Source organism: Protobothrops mucrosquamatus, unplaced genomic scaffold, assembly GCF_001527695.2.
Source record: "Protobothrops mucrosquamatus isolate PMUCROS unplaced genomic scaffold, P.Mucros_1.0 scaffold_297, whole genome shotgun sequence".
NCBI classification, from domain to species: Eukaryota; Metazoa; Chordata; class Lepidosauria; order Squamata; family Viperidae; genus Protobothrops; species Protobothrops mucrosquamatus.
The window spans coordinates 235170-258529 of record NW_015386373.1 but is presented as its reverse complement, the minus strand read 5'-3'; the positions used below and the strand labels follow the sequence as shown (position 1 = coordinate 258529).

The window sequence follows — 23360 nt, the reverse complement described above, 5'->3', positions numbered from 1 at the left end:
GAGGATTGATTGGAAACATAGGTATTCTACATTTTTTTTTAAAAAAAATTGAAAATTCTTGTTTGAAGTTAAGCCTGCATCTATAGAATGCATTGAATTTCAGACTAGCTAACCAGATTTTGTGAACCCAGTTCATGTGGTCAGTTTATGGTTCATGAGACTCCCTAACATTGGATTAATTTAAGAAAGCAAAGCCTTATAGAATGGCATACAGATGACTTTGCTAAGCAGATATCAGACCTCATTAATATTTGTGTAGAAGACTACCAGAAGAATCTCAGGAGTGGGGGCTGAACTAAGGCTTCCCCCATTAATAAAAATATTGTGAAAAAACAGAATGGCAAACCACTTCTGTATCATTGCAAAGAAGCAACATAGACATGTAGGCATCTGAAATAAAGCATGTATTATATTTTGCACTCTGTAAACATAATGAAAAACTATTTTGTATGAACAAAGACATAATCTCATTGTGGCTCAAATTTTATAAGGGTGGCAGATAGAAAGCTAAAGCTAATCTCTAAACATGTCTTTCTTCAATCGTATGACACTTCCCATCTGTTGACATTACAATTTTCAGAATTCCAAACACAATCAAGAATTCTGGTAATTGAAGCCTTAGCAAACCTGGAAGGATCAATGGGGATTCCAAAATATTTTCAAAATAAGAAATTATGGTATGCAATATCAGTGCTATTATGCTGTGTTTAGAAATGTTCAACCTCCAAATTTGTTGGACTTTCAACCATTTTAGCATAATAGGAGTCATTCACATGTTCTGTTGTTTGTGTTGGAGAACTGGCAGCATGATGTGGAATTGGGGAAGGTTTCTGTTTCACCCATCATGGTTAGATCATTCTAATGCAGTGGTTCTCAACCTGTGGGTCGGGACCCCATTTGGGGTCGACCGACCATTTCACGGGGGTCGCCAAGCAAGGCTGTCCGCCATTTTTTTTGTCCACCATTTTTTTTGTCCGCCATTTTTTTCCCTTTTCTGGCGGGTGCCTTACCTCCCTTGGGCTGGGCCAGCTGGTGGTCGGCCTGCTCCGTCTCTGCCGCTTGCCAGCTACGCCTCGGCCGGCGCAGGGGGCGGAACCGCGCATGCGCGGCGCTCCCGGGCAGGGAAAGTCCCCGACTTACGACCGGTTTAGTCCTCGACTTACGACCGGTTGGGGTCACGGCATTAAAAAGGTTGAGAACCACTGTTCTAATGACTCTGCAGTTCTCTGGCACTGCTCCATTGCCCTCCACCACAGGGAAACCTGTCCTATTAAATTGGTCAACTTCAGGCAACTGACAGACACAGTTTGTCTTAAAGGAAACTTTAGGGTTGTTCCTAAGAGGCTGCTGCACAATCTGGTCAATGAAAGGATGGTAAGACTTCTTGATCCGCAGGATTGTCTGGGACACCACACATCCTCTTCACAACCTGTTTGCCTTGTTACCTTCTAGGAGGAGGTTTCTTGGTATCCGAAGCAGAACATCCAGATTCAGTCACAGTTTTGTTCCATACAGTATTAACCTTGTGAACTCTCAAGCTTCCTCTTTTCACTATGTATTCAAGATGGACAGTGATTAATATTTATATGTAAGGGTGTAGGTATGTACATATGTTGTACAGGTATATAGCATGTTTATACGTGTGTTATGTATATGTACACTTTGGAGAGCAGGCAACAGAATTTCATTTTTAATGTGTGCCAGTGTGTCCACAATAAAAAAATGACAATAAAGGTTATCTTATTATCTTATCAGATTGTGCCCAAGAAACCTTTCCCCACCCCAAGATCTGGAACCCTCTTTGGTTTACAAAATAGTTGAAAGAAATAAATCAGGTGGAGAAATGTGACGCTAATCTAACCAAACACAAGCTAGAGCTATTACAGCCTACCTTATGGTGGGAAGGATAGCAATTTTCCCCTGCCATTATTGCATCCATTGATATTTTATTTGTGGGGTTCTGAATCTTCATGGATGGGGTGGCTTGAGGTTCACCTATAAGGTCACATTAAAGAATTCACAAGGCATCTGACAGATAAAATTGATCTGGTGCTATGTTGAATTTTGTCTGTATTAGGTCTTGCAGATATGACTGAGGTGAGGCCTGGAAAAAAATTATCTGGAAAAAAATTGATCCTGTCAGACCTGATGAAGTGGGCAGGGCTCTGAAGGCTGTTGGCTCAGCCACCTGATTGGCTAAGACCTCCCGAGAGGTGACTTATGATTGTGTCTTGATGGAAGTTAATTACTTTTTAAGACGGGTTGGTTCCACCATCTCTTAAGGCAGTGATAGTCCATCCCTCTTCAAGAGACCATTATTTTGTCCAGTGTTCAAGCTTCCCCTTTTGGGGAACGCTGTGGAGAATGTGGCTGTGCAGAAGCTTCAAAGAATTCTGAAAGAAGTGGATTGTCTGAACTTCTTTTAGTCAGATTCGGGCTCTCCCTGGAATGGAACTCAGACGGCATTGACTACATTCTTGGATCATCTCTGGTAAGAGCAGCATGGGCATAGTATATCTGTCCTTGACCTCTTAGTGGCCTTCAGTAGCACTGAACATGGTATCCTTCTAGACTGTCTGTCCATCATGGGTTTCTGATATCTCCAATATTGTTTCTTGATGGAGTAACACTACCACTGAAAGAGCAGGTTTATGACCCTGGACTCATGGCTCCTGCTAGATGGCAGGTGGAGGCTTTAGCTGTGGGGGGAGGAGGGTTGCCCAGCTGAAGCTGGCGTACCTGTTGCAACTTTACTGGAATGTCACAACTTTACAACAGTGCCTCGTGCCCTCACTATAGTTCCTCCCAACCTGCAGGGCAGCTGTGCAGCAGGACTCAGTAAAGGGACCAAAATACAAAATCATTGTATTAGAAGATACAGCAATAGTACTTAGATTTATATACACTCCATATGCTTCAAGGATTCTTTGAGCGGTTTACAAATATCAGCATATTGACCCCAACAATCTGGGTCCTCATTTTACCAACTTGGAAAGATGGAAGGTTGATTCAACCTTGAGCCAGCCAGTGTCGAATTCCTGGCTGTGGGCAGAATTACCCTGCAATACTGCATTCTAACCACTGCACCACCGGGGCTCCTGGTATCAGAAGATATGCCACCAAGATATGCCCAGGGATGGGGGTACTGGTATATAGGAAAGAATTTATTTTTATGGTGGATGGGAAGACTTTATTTTTCATGTAAACATGCACCCAATTATGGGTCAACCACTGAGTACTGTTTAGCTGAGATTCTGTGACTGTCTGTGTGTAGAGTTGTGATTGCCTTTCTCTGTTGGTGCTGCAACTCACTACAAACTAAAGATATTCCTTCTGCAGAATTCTGATACCTTAAATAATCAGCATTACCTGCTCAATCCGTATTTCATTTCAATTCTGAGATCACATTCTGTTGTGAAGAGGGAATTTCAATGGTTGCAACTTCTTAGACAAATTCCCACATCAGCACAACTACTAAAAGTGCAGTTGCACATTTTTTCATCTAGCTACTTGATCCAGATGATGTGCAGACAGAATTATAGCCATGAAAATAAAGCTCCCCGTGTTTACTCTAAAAAAGAGCACATACTATATACTCAGTGATACATTCTAATGAAATTTTAGCCTCTAAGAAAAATCTTATATTCATAGACACTACTCAAGTTCTTCAATGATGACCCATTGGTTTTAAAAAAAAGTTTAATTCTCTTACCTGATTTGAACCATGAACTAATATGACTGGTTCACAAACGTTCAGCCCAATTAATCAGCCACATTTTAATCTCCCAGGTAATCTTGACCCTTCTCTCTCTCTCTCTTTCACACACACACAGACACACACACACACACACACACACTTGGAAGCATGCCCCATTGTAATCTATAAGGCTTGCTTCCACATTCCGGCACAGACACACACAGAGACACACACACACTTGGAAGCATGCCCCATTGTAATCTATAAGGCTTGCTTCCACATTCCACGTGGATGTGACTAACAGTTGAGTTAGATCAGCAAGCTCCAAGGACAGCAAAGCAAGAAATCTCTCTGAAATATACAGAAATGTCTTAAGTATGCTTTGTGTTTTTAGCAGCCAGCAAGTGCTTGACAGAGAAAAAATGTGGCAGAATTGTCATCACCATAAATACATTCATACATCAAATGGCTTGTTTTCAGTCAGCTTTTAGACAAACACATTCTGTAATGGGGTATTTTTTCACAACACTTTGGAGTTTTATTTAAAAAGACCAGGCACAAAACCAAAAAAAAAATAAATTCCCAAGGGGGGCATCTGTTGTTATTAGGTTTAGTGTGAAACATGATTTGACAACAAAATCTTCCCATTAAAGCTTGGGTTGAAATGCAACATTAAAGGCACTACTGTTTATCCCACTTGCTAATCATATAGAAACGTTACTCTCCCCACCCCCCAATAAGATATTTTCAGAAAACGCCGGACATTTTCGATTGTCATAGATCTCTTTATTCTTGGGGAAGCGAAAGCTTGGCTTGCTAACTTGCTTAAAGTTTAACCCCCACCAGCCTGCTGGCCACCCCTCTCCGGATTCCCAGCCCAGGTGGGCTGTTCGGCGATTCTCAAGCAGAGGAAAAACTGTACTAACAGCAGCAGGATTGCCATGAACGTCGGGATCTCCCACGAGACGCGTGCTAATTAGAGCCCACTGCCTTACTCCGCGAACTCTTTAAAACACTCTTCCGGCATCTTCCTAGGAGTCTGCGCGTGATGAAGGGCGGGGGAAGGAAAGGGTTTCTATGGCACCAGCCAACAAACAGGAGCCAATCCAGCCCGGGCGTTCTTTTTCCCACCGAGTCGGAGCTGCAGGTTCTCTTTTCGAGAAAGAGGTTTCGGTGATGTAGGTGGGTGAGTTTATGGCTGCTGGGCGTTTTCAAAGGAGGCAGAGTGAAAAGCAAACCTCCAAGATCTGCTCGGGTTTCCTTGAGCATCGTCTTTTCTTTATCGTTTAGGTTAGGAACTGGCATCAGGAGACAAGATGTATTTCTGGTGGCGATGCTGAGACACCTTGGTGATTGGGAGGTTCACATTCCGGTCTAGCTATGACAGTGTTTCTCAACCTTGACAATTTTAAGGCATGTGGACTTCAACTCCCAGAATTCCACAGCCAGCAATGCTGGCTGTGGAATTCTGGGAATTGAAGTCCACATGCCTTAAAATTGTCAAGGTTGAGAAACACTGAGCTATGAGGAAGAGTCATTTGCCTCGGTTTCTCAAATGGAGAAGGAGTTATTGGGCTTTGTGCTTCCAAAACCAGAAAGGAAGGACCATTATTCTTGTCCTCATGCTAGCATCGTGACCCCGACAAAGCTGGGGAGCCCATTTGTCCTCCTGAATCAGTTCAGGACACAAGCTCAGAAGTGGGAAGCACCAGGAGAGAAAATGGGTGGACTCTGTAGGAAAGTGGGTGGGTTATCAAGCTCCAAACTGGATATTGTTGTCCTTTCTCCTCTGTGTTAATAGCTGCACCAATATGCATTTACTGTACTTACCCATCCATTTGCTCTCCAGTCTCCACTTTGAGAATGACTCTAGTTTGCTGCTCCAGAACTGAGCCAGCACATCTGTTTCTTAGACTGATTTCCTTCTTCTCCTTGCCCTCTTTTTATGATAGTTAGAGAAAAATCCTGGAGAATTTGAAATCTTGCCCAGTCATTTTGTCTGGTGCCAATAAAGTTTTTAGCAAACTTTTAGTTTTGGATTCTTTATTAGCTACCATTGCTATGATTGCTTTTTATGTAACTGAATAATTGATTTTCTAACACTAAGTCAAAAATGAATGACTGAGGTATAGAATATTAACATTGGATTGCTAGAGAGATGATTGACAGCCTGATCCATTCCATGTCTCTTCAAACCAGCTGGACGTCCTTTTAAGATTATAAGAAGGGCCCTGCAGGATCATGTGTATCTATCTAATCCAGCATTCAGTGTCACATAACAGCTAATCAGGTGCATTCATGAGTCTCAGGCATGAGAGGCAGAGCAGAGCAATAGGTTCCTACTCCTGAGCAAGTAAAATGCTACCAGTGGAACACCACAAAGAATATCATTATACATTTTGAAACCACATGTCTGTGCAGATTTATTCAGGTAGAAATTCAGCTAAGTTCAAAACTGCAACTGTATACACTCTTAATATACAAATAATCTTCTCCAAACATACAGTACCTCTCCAAACAAGGGCTTAGTCATCAACAAAATATTAATGAATGTAGCAGACATGCATCATGAAATTCTATGAAATACAAAATGAAAATAGCCAAAGAAAATCAACCTTGTATAAACTTAATGTTTCAGACAAATCATGGGAAAGATGTCAATTCAAGCTGTTTGTCCATAATTAAACCCTTGGGCAGATCCAATTTTAAACTTATGCAGCATATACACTTTAGTCCTCTATATACCTATTCAGAAGAGTGGCCTTGCTTAGGCCCCATCAATCAAGCAGGTAAATCTAATGAGGGCAGGGAAGCATGTTTTCTCTGTTAGGTGCCTTCCCTCTGGAATAATATTCCCCCACTCCAGAGATCTGAATGACTTCCCATCTTGAGGATGTTGTATGAAGCTATTAAAGACCTGGTTATTCTCCCAGACTAGGGGCAGGATAAAAGTTGAGCCCCTATTGAATGTGAAAGAATTGGGGTTGGTTACTTTATATGTTCGTCTGTCTGTCTGTCTGTCTGTCTGTCTGTCTGTCTGTCTGTCTACTAAACCAAACTGCCTTTCATTTTTACTTTACTTTTTATAATTAAAAGTGGTCTATAAATAGCATAAATGCATAAAAAATAATGTTATGTAGATAAGGAAAGATAAGGAAAGAAATGCAATATTCATTTGGAAGCTTTTAAAAATCTTCATTGGATTCCTGATACAAAAGAGATGAAAATGGCATCCCCCCCCCCCAGTCTGTAGCTACTAATACATTAATATGGTTTGTGCTTCCCTTTTTTAGTGAGATGAACTTTGAAGCTGAGTACATAAACAATTTGCAAAAACAAATCTGCTTACTAGAATATGAGACAACTTATCTATATCCTTTTAAAATAATGGAATTTTATTACAAGTATTTATGGAGGTTTCAAATTAGCTTTATTTCTTAATTTTAAAATGTTCTGTATTTTGAATATCAAGGATACATGCCTGTTTGTTATGAAGGATTGCAATTTATTGGATTAATTTGTTCTAAAAACACAGTGTGATAGGTTTCTTTTTCCTTTCCCCAATATTCAGTTTCTTTATTTAGGTCAAAATTAAGTCACACCTTTTGTTAACAGTATATCATGTACTTTCTCTGTTTTCAACACTAAAATTGGAATGACACATTTATTTATAAATTTGTAAGACCACCTAACTCACAAAATGTGACTCAAGGCAGCTAACATAGGATTAAAAGGAATAAATGATTAACAAAAAAACATCAAAGAACCATAACAATACAATATGAATAATACAGAGATTAAAAATCAAACATCTTCAAAATCCTAAACCAAGTGAGTTTTCCAGATGTCTTAACTCAGTTCCCAGAAGAAATACAAAGTTTTTAACACCTTGTGGAAGGCCAGCAACGTTAGGCCATCTGAATCTTGAGGAGTATGTGTTCCAAAGGACAGGCACCACGACAGAGAAATCATGTCTTCTGGGTCCCATTAGATGGCATTGTGTCATGGAGGGGACCTGAAGCATGCCCAGTTTGTCAGATCTCATGCGATGGGCAGACATAATTTGATGTAGGTGGTCCCACAAACAACATGGCCTTTGTAGTTAATAGGTACCTTGAATTGCAGCCAGAGCCTGTAGAAAGCTAGTGCAATAGTAATGTTACATTTGCACCTTTAACTATACATATCAGTATCTTCTTGACCAATTTTAACTTCTGGTATTCAAAGGTAGCCCATGTACAGAGTGTTGCAATAGCTCAAGTGGAAGGTAATGAAGATATGGGTAACCATTAGCAAAGCCTCCTGATCATGGAAGAGACTCCATGGCATACAATATGTAGTTGTAGAAAGGTCCTTTTGACCACTGCTGCCACCTCTTTTTTTAGCAGGAGCCACAAATCAAAATTACCTCCAGATTGCACACCTGTCTGGGGGGAATACAATCCCATCAAGAACTAAACAGAGAAAATATCCAAATCCAGATCCAAAACCCAGAGCCGTCTTGTTTAGATTAAGCAAAATGTGTTTCTCTCCATCCAGATATCTATAACCTCCAGATATTGGAAAATAAATGTGATGCTACTATTTAGTCAGGTGGGGAAGAGATACAAAGTTGATGATACTTAACCTCATATTGATGGCTGGATTTGTCTACTGGGTTCATGTATATTAAATAGGAGCAGAGAAAGAAGAACCTTGAGAAATCCTGCAAAGCTGCAGTCTATGGCTAGATCTCTTTTCTCCATCAACATCACCTGGAACATCTATTGAAGAAAGGAGGAGAGTTGCTGCAACACTCTGCCCCTATTCTCAACCCTCAAAAACTGATCCAGAAAAGTACCACGGCTGTAACCTGTGCTTTATTGGATTCACTCTTTATTTTCTTCAGGTGGCGTTTGGGGCATCTCTTCTGCTGCTTCATCTCTGGAGAAGTTTCATGAGCTGAGAGAAGTTTCATGAGCTGAGAGTTCACACATGTGCAATCTGATCACAGGCTGTTGTCATCTCCTTATTCCAGACAGTGACTACAATCTCACTCAAACCATGCATTAGACACTTAGGAATAGCCCCAAGTTTCCTCTGGATCCCAATAGAGTCCATCTAGCACCCTTGATGCACCAATCAAATAAATCTTTCCTGTGGTGGGAAGTGGGTGCAGAGAATTTCAGTGGAACAAATCTAAAATTAAACCCCCGGTCTTTCATCTCCACTGCATTTCTCAACTATATACAAAATTGTTCTTTGGGAGGGAAGAAAAAGCATATAATTCCCTTATGATACTTAATATTCAAATGAAATGACCAATGCCTGTCTATACATAAGAATTGTTTTCAATAATATAAGAGAACAATGCAAGCTTGGAGACCAAATAGTACCTTTATATCCTCCTTTATATTGCATATGGATACTTTTCTTTTATACTGTTTAAAAAAACCCTGAAAAGTAATTTATTATTTCTAGGACAATTGAAGAAAACTTACATTATGTCCCGCCTGAAAAAGTGTACACCATGTATATTTAGCGCTTCAAAGGAGTGCCAAAATCACTCATGCTGATATCAGAAATTTAGCATTTTTGAGGTTGAATTTTTTTGAGATCATACTTTTATGATAATAGAAAATTCATGATTACTCAAGATTAACATATTTCTGATGTTAACATATTTATGAAACTAGAAATTGATCTTTCAAACATCATATACCTTGTTCCTTAATTATGCACCATTTACTAGAGAGAAGGCTAAGAATGCTACACATATCCCACCTAAAATTACTAGAAAAGCTGAGACGCTATTGCAGGCAATGAAGGTAACTTCTGTTAAGGGCTTATTTGATTCTCTTGCATTGCCATTCCAATGTCAGTATCCTCAATGATCACTACAGGCTTCTGCGGCTGTATCGAGATGCTCTTTCCACAGCACCTTCATGTTGCTTTTAAGCTGGCGTGATGTTCATTTGAAAGCAAATTTTGAAAGCAAAATTGTCAAGGATATCTTTGCATCTACAGGAACACTCTGTGTGATTGCACTGAGTCTTTATAGTGTAGTCTTTCCATTTTATTTAAATTATAAATATTAGTTATACTATAACTTCACATAATTACCTGCTTGTAGAAATAACCCATTCTTGTAATTGCTTATAGAGCAATACTTAACTAGATGATCCCATAGTATTTATTTATTCCTTAATTTGATGCCTTTTCTTCATTTGTTTATGGATTGATGTGCAGCCAGTTTAGTTAATTTTGCTTATTGTGCATATTGAAATAATCAAGTTAGTAAACTGTGGTTTAGTTAAACTGAGTAATGTATATGTAAACAAGTTAATCTAATATGGCACTGAGATTTCTAACTGCTTGGGGATTCAGTGACATCAATAAGTGTCAATACTTAATGACCACATAGGTAAATTTTCTCCATGATGATCTGTTCCAGTCTGGTCCTTCAAGTCTTCCTGCAATACGCTCATCATTGCAGTAACATCCACTTTGCTACTGGGTTTTCCTTCTTTCCCTTTCTTCTATTTCATTCCATCTTTCTAGGAGCTAGGTCTTCAATGATGAATCCAAAGTATGATAATTTGAGCCCATTCATTTGTGTCTCAAATGAAAACTCTGGATTCATTTATTTGATAATCTATTTGTTTGTTTTCTTGGCTGCCTGTGGTATTGTCAATAGTGTTCTTCATTATTCAAAAAACATTAATACTCATTCTATCCTGTTCAAAGTCCAAATTTTCTTCCCTGCAGCTGAGTATTTCTCCAAAACCTTCATTGCTACTCTACTATTAGGCTGTGGCAAATTTCTGGTTCTTTTACTTTATTGTTGATTCTGAAAAGCAAAGCTACTCAGTATTTCAATATCTTCACTGTCAGGTTACTTCACTGAAAGTAACGTGGATGTGAGTTTCTTGGCACTGTTAAGAATCGGTGTGGATCATAGCCTAGGCTTCCACAATGAGATGCCATTTGGAACGCTTGACTTCAACTGTGAGCTATACTGATTGTGAATGGTAGGAAATAAAATCTTAATTCTCTAGATGGCAATAATTTGAGGAGGATCTCACCTGTATTGTAACTGATTTACTAGTCATCTTTAATCCTAGTCTTTTAATTGAAATAAATGCATATGCATGGAATTAATCTACTGCATATTTTCAAAGGAACTGGAAGCTACCATAAACAGAACAGAAATAGATATAGCAAAGAAAGAAAATAGCACCATGCTCTATGAAGCTGAAACTCAAGCAATACACAAACGTCTTCAAATACTGTCTGGTAATGAAAAACTTTTCTTCTTATGGGCTGTCATTCTTGCTATTAAGCTAAATTTATGAATATGAACTGGATCACTGTTGAACTTCTATATCTCTAAATGTCTATCTAAAATGTAGTCATATTCTGTATTGCAGTAAGAATGTGACTGTTCTAATAATTATCAGAAATAGGGGAAATCTGGCTTTACAAGACACCGGAGCTTTGTGTTACAATCACACTTGTAATACCAAGCAAAGCTGTCTTTTTTTTTGTTTTTAGACTAATATGTTTGGACGTCCAGAAGAAAAGGAGAAAGACGGATGTTACTCTAAGCCAGGGGTCTTCAATCTTAGCCCTTTTATGACTTATGGCTAAGGAATTTTGGGAGTTGAAGTCCACAAGTCATAAAAGGGCCAAGTTTGAAGATCCCTGCTCTAAGCAGTGTAGGAAATTAAGGCTTTCCCAATGTTTGCTAGATTAGGAAATATGAGTATTTGTTTGATGTTTATTAGAATGCCCATTTTGGAGCAGATGCTATCAATCCATGTTGCATTATAATCCCATGTCATGGTTTATAAACTACAATTGGGCCAGTTTGTAAGCCTATTGCTCAAACAATATATGAAACCACTCACTTCTAATACAGCTTTCCTTTCCTAGGTAGCTAACTGGATGAAAGCACCAAAGATTATTTTCTAAAACTTTTTAAACAATACTTCTTCTATGAGAGGGGAGAGTTCCATAGTACAAACTCTTGCTACTCTAGAATTCTCCATTCATGGCTGAATTTACTAGTGCCCCTCAACCTTTTATAAAAGAAAAATATCACAGTTTGTTATTTCCTTCCCTACTAAAACCATAATAATGGAGGGCACTAAAACTCAGATTGCTAGAGCCAGTATTCCCATCTGCATTGCTGTTGGAAAAAGTAACCCAGGCAAAAGGAAAAGGAAAAAGAGCACCAAGATTTTGAGTGCAAAGCTGTCTAGCTATCTTCCTGGACTGAGGGACACTAAAATATAAACACATAACTCTGTACATATTTATGTAATTGCATGAGAAGAGCTTAGTGATTTTCAAGAAGTAGCACATAAGGTGCTGCAGCAACTCAAATATTGTTTGTTTCCATTCTTTGCATACTGTAAGCATGTTTTATCTGGAAGTAAGCCCTGCTTTGTTTCAGTAGGTTATCTTTCCTAATAAGTACTTTTAGAATTCCAGCCTCAGAAACATCTGGAGGCTTAGAGTCATAATTCAACTAAGCAGTCACACAAGAAAGGAAATAGATGTTTACAGGAAGATAATGCGTATTTTAAATGTGTGGAGCGATCCTGATGATTTCCTGCAGATGCAAGTGCTAAAGAAAAACTGCTATTAATGGAGGAGGTTACAAAACTGAAGAAAATGGTTGAACACTCTACCCAGGCTAATTCACGCAAAGAAGCAGAACTGCTAAAAATTCAGAGAGAAATGCAAGAGACTGTGAATTCAGTGAAAGAAAAAGAACATGCTGTCTGCCTTTTGGAATCAAAAGTAAGCTATTGCAGTTAAGATATTTACCAAAATGCATCTGTGAGAGAGTTGTTGCTATGTTAGAGGCATACATGGTTGAATTAATTTTAATTTTAAAATGAGAGACTTGTGATGAATAGACACTTCTTTCTTAAAAGTGAAAATAATATGTATTTATTACCTAAACTATAATTTATCTAAACTGTGTCTTCAATCTGCTTTTGCTAATCCAAATAGAGTATATTTCTGAAGAAGAATATAATTCCATTTTACTTAAATACAAACTTTAATATATATATAGTTCTGAAAACTTTGGTCATTATGTAGACCTATTCATATATAAAGTAAAAATTTGTGACTTGGATTATTTGAAGAAGATCAGACTTATGTTATTATTCTTTACTTATTGAAAATTGATTTTGGAACTTTAGTTCTATGAAATAGCCAGCGATCTCTGTCAATTAAGCCTTCAGTCTTGTTATGAAACAACAACCTTCATAATTTTAATGGAAAGCTTTGAGCATTAAAACTCACGTTCATATCTGCTCTAATGAAAATTGATTAAAACTGATATTTGAATAATAGAGCTAGCTCTAGTATTAAAATGAATATTGCTTCCAGAATTATGGACAGGGATGAAGTTTTCTTACCCCATCAACCACCTCCAGCAGTGAGTCCCCTTTTTAGTAAAACTGGAATTAATATCTGGTGAAGTTTGGTTTAAACACAAGAAACAAGATGCACAGAATCTAGAGTTATGACAAATGCAATATCTCATAACAAATGAGCAATCTGGAAGGCGAGTGCCTTACCGCTATATAAGCAACAGATAATAAGTGTACATTCCTTATGCTAGAAATGGATCGTCCTATACTCTCACTGGAAGAATCTTTAATGATACTTACAAGAATAGCAGCAAAGCCTGAGGGAAGGGAATGTTTAGCATTCATTTTATTGTATGTTTTATTTAGTGTCAGCAGAAGATTTGGCAGTACCAGGACATGGAAAAAAACCTGTCAGAACTCAGATCACAGTGCACACAACTGCAAGCACTGCTCTACCGCTTAGAAGAGAAATTATCAGCAAGCTCCCAATCTCCACAAGAGACTATTGTCAAGGAACTTAGGTAAAGACATTTCTGTTATCCACCTTTTAATATTTTCAGAGCTATTTGGTATCTCTTGTTCATACTGGATAGCTAAGCATTTCTGCATAATCATCTATAGTACAGTGTAGTATAGTAATAAAATCAAAAGAGATAATGGTAGCATAGAAATAAAAAAGAACCTTATTTTTGAATGACCCATGATAATTACTATTTAAAATGATTTATACTTAGTGAGGAAGCTGAAAAATTAAGGCAGATCCTCAAGGAAAATGAGCTTTCAGCTGATGAAGATAAATATTTGCTCAACAAGATGGCAGAAGATTGTGGACATCTGACAAAGGAGAATAGTCTTTTACATGCTCAAATACAGAAAGTTACCAAGCATCTAAAGCAGGTAGGCCTCATTTGTTCCTCAAATTTCAGCCTCGAAAAGATTAAAAGAAACCACAAAGAAATTTCATTCCAAGATTTGTTGTTCTTTGTAAATTATGAATTTTCATAACATTGATTGAAAGATCCATGCACAAATATATAACAGACATTATAAAATTGAAAATTTTTACTATAATAATAGCCATAAAGGCCAAAACAGGGGAACTTCAAGGGAATTCTATTATGTCTTGTGATTGGAAAAGTAGCCATAAAAATTTTATGGCTTATGAGTTGAAATCAGCAGCATACTATTTACTGCTATTTTTCAAATTATTTCTTCATATTTTCATTGCTGAGGAAGGAATCCCAGGATTCAGTGAGGCCAAAAGTGGGGATTCAATTTTTTCTGATATCCTCTGTCTTCCAACTGTGTCTTCCATGCAGCAGTGAATAAAATAATTCTTATCAAATTCTGAGTTGATCTCTTGCATGAGAAGACTGAAATTAATTTTTGCCTAAATGAAATCAGTTGTATTCCTAGTTGTTCACCCCTTTCTTACAGACAAGGTGTGCAAATAAGCAAAAACTTGGTGATAAGTTTGTTATTGCCATAAATCAAATTGATTTTTTTAAGGCGGCAACTAAATGTAACGGGTTCAGTCTGCCAAAGTACAAAGCTATTGCATTTGGTCATTCCTTTGAATTCAGTGTTCTTATTAGAATATCAGTATCAGCTGTGGTGCAATTGCAGAATCTATGATTCCCTAAAATAGAGCATAAATAATTCCAGATTGGTACATGCATTCAAAGCATTTTGAGTTTTTGAGACTAAGAAATAGTCTTTACTCTCTGCATAGGAATCACTCCACAATGGAAGAGTGGTGTTCAGTGCTAAAGCTGTACTGTGTTTGAAAATGATCTGTTTTTCCACTCCCAACTAGCGCAAGCGGGAAGTTAAATCACCTATTAATACATACATTCTATGGCGAGTGCCCCAAAAGTGGCCAAGAAACAGTTGATACATTTTACTTAAGTCTTAGAACTAGAGACTGCATGTACAACATGCTCATTTTTTTAAAAAAATGGTAGATATATAATTATTTGCATGTCTTATAACAATTATGTGAAGTTAAGAGTGGAAATAGCAGTAGTACATCAGATATACTATGATTTGTTTTACTAATATACCATCTCATATATATGCTATAGGAAAGGCAGCTGAGAGCGGAGGAGACTTCTTCCTATTCAAGAAGAGTGGCTGAGCTAGCATCAGGAAGAGAGAAAACATGGCAATTTAAGCTGAAACTCACCCACTTTAAGACTCTGTTACAAAACATAAGACAGAAAGTTCTTAAAGCCCAGGAACAGGTTGTAACAATATTTTATGTAAATCAAATTCCATTGGTAGAATATAGATGTACCTGGGGAATTAAGCAATGCTGACGACCTATCTCAGTGTCTGAAGGCTGTGAGCATCTGAATGGGAAAAAGTAGGCTTTAACTGGACTATGGTTAAGACTGAGTGGTTCTGATTTTTAGGACCTGCTGGTTCTACAACTGTGACATCTTTGGTGCTGGATTGGGATGTATTGTCCCAGACAGACAGCTTGACAATCTGGGGGTCCTCCTAGAATCATGACTCCTGCTTGAAGAGCAGGTAACAGTTGTAGCTAGGAGGGCCTTTGCACAACTTCACATTGCGTGCCAGTTGCACCTGTTCCTATATTGAGGGCCTCTCCTCACAGTCACTAGTCAACTTACTATTTGGATTACTGTAATGCACTCTACGTGGTGCTGTCCTTGACGAGTAGCTAAGTTTCAACTGGTGTGAAATACATTAATTATGTGTATTCCTAATAGAACACAGGTTAAACCTCTTCTCTGAGCTACATTGGCTGCCAGTTTGTTTCCAAGTCAAATTCATGGAGTTGACTTGGAACTGATTACATCTGTCCAGATCCAACAGAGGGCATGCTATGAGTCCTATTGGCTAGGGAACTACATTTGGTAGACCCTAGGCCAGTGATGGCGAACCTTTTAGAGACCGAATGCCCCAAAACTGGCCCTGCCCTTGCTCCACCCCCTGCCCCGCCCCACCCTGCCTGCAGGGCCAACTCACCACCTCCAGGGCCCGCCGCAGATCGCCCAGGCAGCCCAGCAGCACCATGGCGGCCACGTCCTCTGTCCACGCCCTGCAGCATCAACTGTGCACATTGGGGTGTGAGGGCAGAGTCTTGTCTATGCTGCCTGGCTTCCATGTTCTTGGCTGCACTGCTCCGTGTGGGCCATGCTCAGGGGTGACTCTCCTCCAGGGAGGCTGCTGCTGAGGAGAGGGTCATGGGCGGAGGCAAGGCTGGGGCAATGGCATGTGTGCCCACAGAGAGGGCTCCAAGTGCCGCCTCTGGCACCCGCGCCATAGGTTCACCACCACTGCCCTAGGCAACAGGATGTCTCTGCTGTGGCAACTACTCTATGGAATATTCTTTCCCCCAAAGTGAGGCTGGTTTTATCACTTTTTATTTTCTGAAGATCCCTTAAAACCTGGTTGTGCCATCAGACTTGGAGACCTGCAGGTGACTGGTGAATTAGTAAGGTGGCTACATTATTATTATCGTATTTCCTTTTCAGCTTTTATAGTTGTTTTTAATAATATTTATAATATTGTTTTTGTATTTATTAATTACCTCTTTTAACTTTGTTGTACATTAGAGTCACTTGTTGTGAGATGGGCAGCTATTTAAAGTTGATAAATAAATTAAACCCAAACACAAGAGCCAATATACATTCCCTTCCTGTACTAGGAAATTCTATTAATATCCCTTGGATTTTGCAGACAGTCAAAATTAAGTTTAAATTAAAACAAGTTTAGTTTTTATCCTGATCTCACTTTGTGGAAAGTGATTTCCAGTATGCTATTTGACAGAACTGTTCTCATCTGAAAAAAATTATATTCATTTGGCATATCAATTCACACATACATGAAGCGTGCTTAAGATTGTATGCAATTATACAAGCATAATTAAGGATAAAATTAAGACATTCTTTGAATCCTTGTTTACAACAATGTTGTTGTAAGATTTGCCAGTAAATGTGACATGTATGTAAAATAAATGTAAACATATCCTTTCTGAACAATCTTCCATATTCCATTAAAATCAAGGAAGCCTATCACACAAGCATGTTAATTAACTACATATTTTTAAATGAAATTGAAGTTTAGACACTAATATATTTCAAAATCATGCAAATAGTTACATCTACAAGAAAGAAAATCTATGGATCACAAAAGGCAACATCTTCATACACAACTGATTGATTTAGAAAATCAACACACCAAAGTGCAACTGGAAAATTCTAAACTGAGAACAGAGAAAAATCATTGGGTGGAACATATTTCGCAAATGCACAAACAGGTATCTTAAGCAACATACCTTTTTATTTACATTCTATGCTTTTGACCTTTTGAAAAAAACAGAATCTCGGTAATTGGCTCACCATATTTAACTATGTCTAGTATAAAATGCAGCAAATGACTGGTTATGACTCAAAATAAAATATTTATGAAAACTGCAGTTAGAGAGCCAGATACAATTCTGTGAACATTCAGGGGAAGAACTAAAAACAACCTACGGTATGCATTCTTGCTGGCAATTTAAACAGTTAAGTGAATTAAGATTACAACATTCATTAATCAGGGTTAAACTGCTATTGGGATCTTCATGTTCAGGGATAACATACCACTGAATAGGAGATGCTGGGATAAGGAAAGATCGAAGTCTTTTGTGTTCTGCTGGATTTCTTTCCGAGGCATGTGATTGGGGGAAAGGATGCTGGATTTATAGTATATGTCAAGTTGAAATTAGTGCTTTTCAAAATGACCTGAGGCTTTTAGTTATATAACTTTCAATAACAAGTTTATCAACTCTTGAACCATTCATAATCCTATAGTACATGACCTACAGCGTGATCTGAAACTTATTCAAGTACTGTTAATAAACTCACTTTGGGGGTGGGGAGATATTTTGGCCTACCCCTTTTTACAAAACTACTTCAGCTCATTTGACATTTTGAGGTTGTGTGAACTGCTCACTTCAAGTCCTACCACAACATTTCAGTTGGGTTAGAAAAACAATTCCAAAATGCAAATATTCTTCTGCATCCGTCTTTCTGTTGTAGATTTGTTTGTTTAGGATCATCTTTGTGCTGCATGACTCAGATTTGGCTCAGAGATACAGTGATGTCTCTTGTAGAATTTGATAATATGCAGGTAATGGAACTCGATGTCTAAAAGCTAATCCTATCATCCAGAGGCAGCCTCTTGATCTTGATTTTTATTGAACAGCCATTTGTGAAGAGAATAGCAGCATATATACAATAGAAGATGCAATTATCATTAACTGCATAATCAGGGATGATAGAAGCTAAGTTTGATCAAGATTTTCTAGTATGAGCATCAATAATCCTTTTTTGAAGTCCATAAAGATCTCTGGATCAAGACATGTGTACCATCTTTTGTGGGAGAGTCTTCCAAACACAGATCTGATTTGCAATTTAATTGGAATTACCAGTTGAAAAGCTGCTTGCCCTAGGGCCTTATATACTTTTTCCAACAGTCAGTGAATGTTGGCTTAATATATTCAATAAAGACATGACACAATAGTCTTTGTTAATCTCTTTATTAATGGAAGCTTAACTGAAATTCTGATTATGTTGTCACACTGCCATACTGCAGAATTACTGATAGTGTGAGTCACAGACTTCTCTCAACAGTGTATAGTATTTTGTTGCTATAACAAGCAGATCATTAAACCTGCTTTTCCTGGCACCTGTAGAAGTTGTTGTTTGCTTGACCCACCGAGTGTAGGGATTAAAGTCAGTCATGGAAGGTCACTGGGACATTTTAGATCAGTCATTCTCAGCCTAAACTAAATTACAACCTTGTTGTGTGTGTGTGTGTATGGGGTATCTGGAAAAGGGAGTGCTAAGTATGACCTTTTGAGCTGCTGAAGGAAAGGGGAAATATATCAAATCAATTATAAAAATGTTAACTCCTCCTATTCATTATTGAAACAATTTAAGATTTTGCCTAATTTTATGAAACTTACTCCTGCATGATGCCAAAGATGTCTATCATCCAATGATCTACTTTTGTAATAAAATGTGATTAGTAGGCAAAACATTCAGAAAATCAAAGGATCAGATTTAGTGATCAAAAGCATACATTTTAGTGACACCACGTAATGTTGTCCTTTTCGAAGGTTAGCAGAGTAAGAAAAGGGGCGTTGTCTTACCTGAATGCCTTTTCTCAGCACTGGAGATGGAGAATCCACCAATGGGTTTAGACTGTGTTCCTGCCCAATCAGATCAAGTCAGCCAAAGTTGCCACGCCCGTCCTGGACCATAGAGATCCCAGTCTTGACTTGATCTCGCCCAGGACACACGTGCAAGATTGGCTCTTAGGCAGGTACAGTCTCTATTGGTGGATTTTCCATTTCCCCAGTTTGCAGGGCAGTGCTGTATTCAGCACAGAATTTGGCTTCCTTTTAACAATTATTCTCCATTCAGGAACATCTTAGCTTTCCCAATCAATTCCTGATTTGGTTTGTCAGGCATTTCTAGAAAACTATCATGATTATGGCTAAAAAGTAGAGAGCTTTTATTGCAATAGGGCAACATATAACAAAAATAGTAAAGATATAAAAATGTTTAATGTTTAAGCCATGGCTAGCAATTCAATAAACCAGATTAAAGATGGCCTTCCATGCATACTTAACAGTTCCACAAAAACGATTCTCTCAAAAGAGCCCTTTCTGCATATTTAATAACTTGATAGGTTTGTCCAGTTCTCAATCTACTGGATAGTATGTATGACTTTAGAACTTGAGAGCCAGACCTGGAGTCAATCCCAAAAGTCTGACCAGTGAAGGTCTCTACGAGATTAAAATCACCACAGATGATGACCACTGCAATTATGACTGTTTTACATTCATTAATTAAAGCTTCCGATTCCTGATTATGCTGAGAAGCTTGCAAATAGTTTAAGGATTAGGCAAATGAGGAATGGAAAATAGTTGCCAAATCAGTCTTCATGTACCCTTCCTGATATAGGAAGGGTACATGAACTATGACGCTTACATAGGGTTTTCTCCCCAGTATTTTTAGAGATGCTTTTATTAAATGTTTTGAAAGAATACATGATTCTATTTCACAATAGGAAAGTTCATCTCCTTTTTCCCAACTTTGTAAGCCTCTAACAACTATAGCAGCAAATTCTAGGACTTGGCTTCAAAAACTTTTGCAGCAGTTAAGTATTGCGAAAGGTTTTTTGGACTAGAATCCTCATTTGGTGCATAAAATTTAGTTGATAATACAATTTAGTTGATAATACTATAACCTCTGAAAGCCTATATGATATCATGATAAAATTTGTTAAGGGTCCAACCAACTTTAGAAGAGGACAGGAATAATCTAGTCCAACTCCTTGCTCTGTACTAGATCCATTATAGAATTTCAAGTTGGCTATTCAGCCTGTTTGAAGAAAGAAATGTACTTCAGACCATTGGCTGACAACTCTTAGCATAAAGAGTTCGTAAAGTAGCATTTAAAGCTAATATATAAAGTCTAATCTAAATGTGTCTAAGTAATTGGATCTGGTAGAAGAGAACAAGCCCACCCCCTTTCTCTATGTAACAACTCTTTAATATCTGAAGATTATTCTGTCTTGTTGCAGTGTTCTATTTTGCAAGTTAAACATATCCAGGTTCTTTAACTGTTCCTTGTTAAGACTTAATTCCAAGCCACACAACATTTTGATAGCCCTCCTATGAATTTGCCTATCAGTTCAGAATGTGGTATCCAGAACTGGATGCAGTATTCCAAATGAACCTGACCAAAGCAGAGTGAACAAGAGCAGAATCGGAATTCCATGCTGTTACACACAGAAAAATAGCATTTTCTGTTTTTAGCAGCCATACCTATTAATTTCTGTTCAACGTATGATCTTCTAGAACTTTTTCATGTTTCTGTCGCTACCTGTGGACTTTAGCGTTAGACATGAGAAAATTATGCAGCTAGAAATTTGCTTTTAAAATTTTCTTCAAAATGCTGGTTTCTTCAGTATTACTGAATTATATTTTGTATTTTGCTGAAACCAGATCACCATGTCAAATATCTCATAATTACATGTATAATTAAATATGAAGATTAATGTTAGTATAATTATTGCAATATTCAGAATTAACACTTTTTTCCTATTACACAGATTGCTGAAAACCAGGACATCAGTTTTCTGCATAGCCATGTTTATAGCTTGTCGTGTGATCTCAACAACTTGAAATCTGAAGTCAATATGGCCTCTATTCCTCAGAAGGAAAAGGGAACGTGATCTCCAATATATTAACAACAAATTGTAGTTCAGTGAACTAAGATGAAAAGTAGTTAATTTTCCCTTATATAAATATCATTCTTTGAAAAGTTTCTTTAAATCAGAAAGTTGTGTTTTATACATGGTACTATTTTTTTTAAAAAAAATTTGCCTTAGAGATCTTAAGATTAACTAGGTTTTTTATTTTAAATAATATTTTAAGTATTTGCATATTCTCAAGATATTAAATATTAATTTCAAAATAGTTTTAATACTTTTCTGGTTATTAATGGATCAAATTCACTATCTGAAAAGAAATTGTCACAAATCAGTACTAGTGAAAAAATTGGACTTGTATGGTATTCTTATTGACATGATTATATTTAGCACACAGCAAAACTGTGCAATGTTTTCATGAGAGCAAATAAATTACCTTTTTTAAAAGTCAGAATTCTTTCCGTACTCGGCTTCCTATAGGATCAGATTCATTAACTCTTCACAATATCTCTAATGGTTAGTGCCATCTGAACCACCCTATTCTGCAGACATCGAGTCCAAATTACCCCATTTATTTTCTAGAAAAATAAAGAGGGGAAATCTAAGCCTTTTATACACAGAATGTACAAACTTACAGCAGTACCAAGGGAAGATCTTAGTGCCAGGTTGCTGTTGTACATGTTCTACACAATTCTCTCTACAGAAACAATTCAGTAGAGAATCTACTACTTAGTATAGCCATGCAAATAATTTGGAAGGGCACTTCAATTCCCACAACTTTACAATCAGGACATCATTCTAAAGATTCCGTTTGACTGCTTCAAAAATCTTCCCCTATCTCCTGTTTTTCTTCACAGGCAGTTTCAGCAGATCTTTTGTGCATACAAATGCATGAACTGTCAAGCTGAGAAAGGGTTTATATGAATCACTGGGTTTTACATTTCTGTTCACTTGGCAAATTGCTATGATTGATCTTTCCCTGCCCCAACCCCAATTAATTTCCTAGCCCTACTACTCCTTTTAGCAGTTCTACTTGGTCTATCTGCTATTGAACAAAACATATATGAATTATGAATATGTCAAAATCTAGTCAACAGTCAAGAAATTAAGACTGCTGTGGGGATGCATATTAAGAGTTCCCAGGTTTTCTGGCTGACAAAACACTATTGCAAGAAAAGATAGTGACCCATGATTCAGCATGTTCAAATTAATAATACTAAGCAGCCTGTACATCCAGTTAGACGGAGCTGATGGATTTCTATCATACACTTCTGCATAAATAGAAGCACATGTACCATGCTCTACTGGGTGCTAAAACAACGCACATTTACAAAAAGTATATTTTTAAAATATATTTTAAAATGTTATAAAACTCTGCAGACATATATAAAGGGAAACTGAAATTCAAAGGGGCTTATATAAACTAATTTGATTGAAAAAATAAAACGGTAAGCAAATTTGTGATTTTAAGGCTAATAGCCAGTCTAAACAAAGCAAATACATTACCGTAATGCCATAATTCTTGTAAAGCTATAAACAAAGTCCAGAGCTAAACTAAGGCACATACCCCTTTAGGAGAGGAAGACTGAAGAGATACCCATCTACGTTTTTTCTTGCAGTTTCTTAAATTGTATGCAATAGCTTAAAATATTTAGATACATTTTAAACTATGGACTTTATTCTTTTTATTATGCTTCACATATTTACACGTAACTTTTTAAATTACTATATTTTGCTTTAGTTATGTACGTTTTCATATCGTAACAGTGTATTTAGGAAATAAAGCTTGCTTAAATAAACATGCTTCTTGCCTGAAGCTATTTTGGAAAATTGCTTAATAGTAGTATAGCTAACCGTCCAAATCCAGCTTAAACAAAGGTACTAGATAGATTGGTTTTTAATAGCAGTGCAGAATGTATCCCAGAGAAATCTAAGCCAATTTGAGGACTGATATGGAAGTTAGGATTCAACAATAACCGATTCTTAATCTCTGGTTTATAAAAAACTTTTCCCCAAAATATAAATTATCAACATTTTTCTTTCAATTAGTTATAACC

At 37.5% G+C, this 23360-nt stretch overlaps 1 protein-coding gene across 1 annotated transcript; it reads left to right on the top strand.

Moving 5' to 3' along the window:
* The first annotated feature begins 4802 nt into the window (after positions 1–4802).
* LOC107302899 (centrosomal protein of 135 kDa) lies at positions 4803–23303 on the top strand. Its single transcript, XM_015832061.1, has 10 exons — positions 4803–4879; positions 6991–7068; positions 9426–9504; positions 10858–10972; positions 12300–12484; positions 13435–13589; positions 13803–13965; positions 15153–15311; positions 17195–17356; positions 21205–23303. The coding sequence occupies exons 2-10, from the start codon at positions 6995–6997 to the stop codon at positions 21325–21327; spliced, it is 1215 nt and encodes a 404-aa protein (XP_015687547.1). The 5' UTR covers positions 4803–4879; positions 6991–6994; the 3' UTR covers positions 21328–23303.
* The last annotated feature ends 57 nt before the right edge of the window (positions 23304–23360 follow it).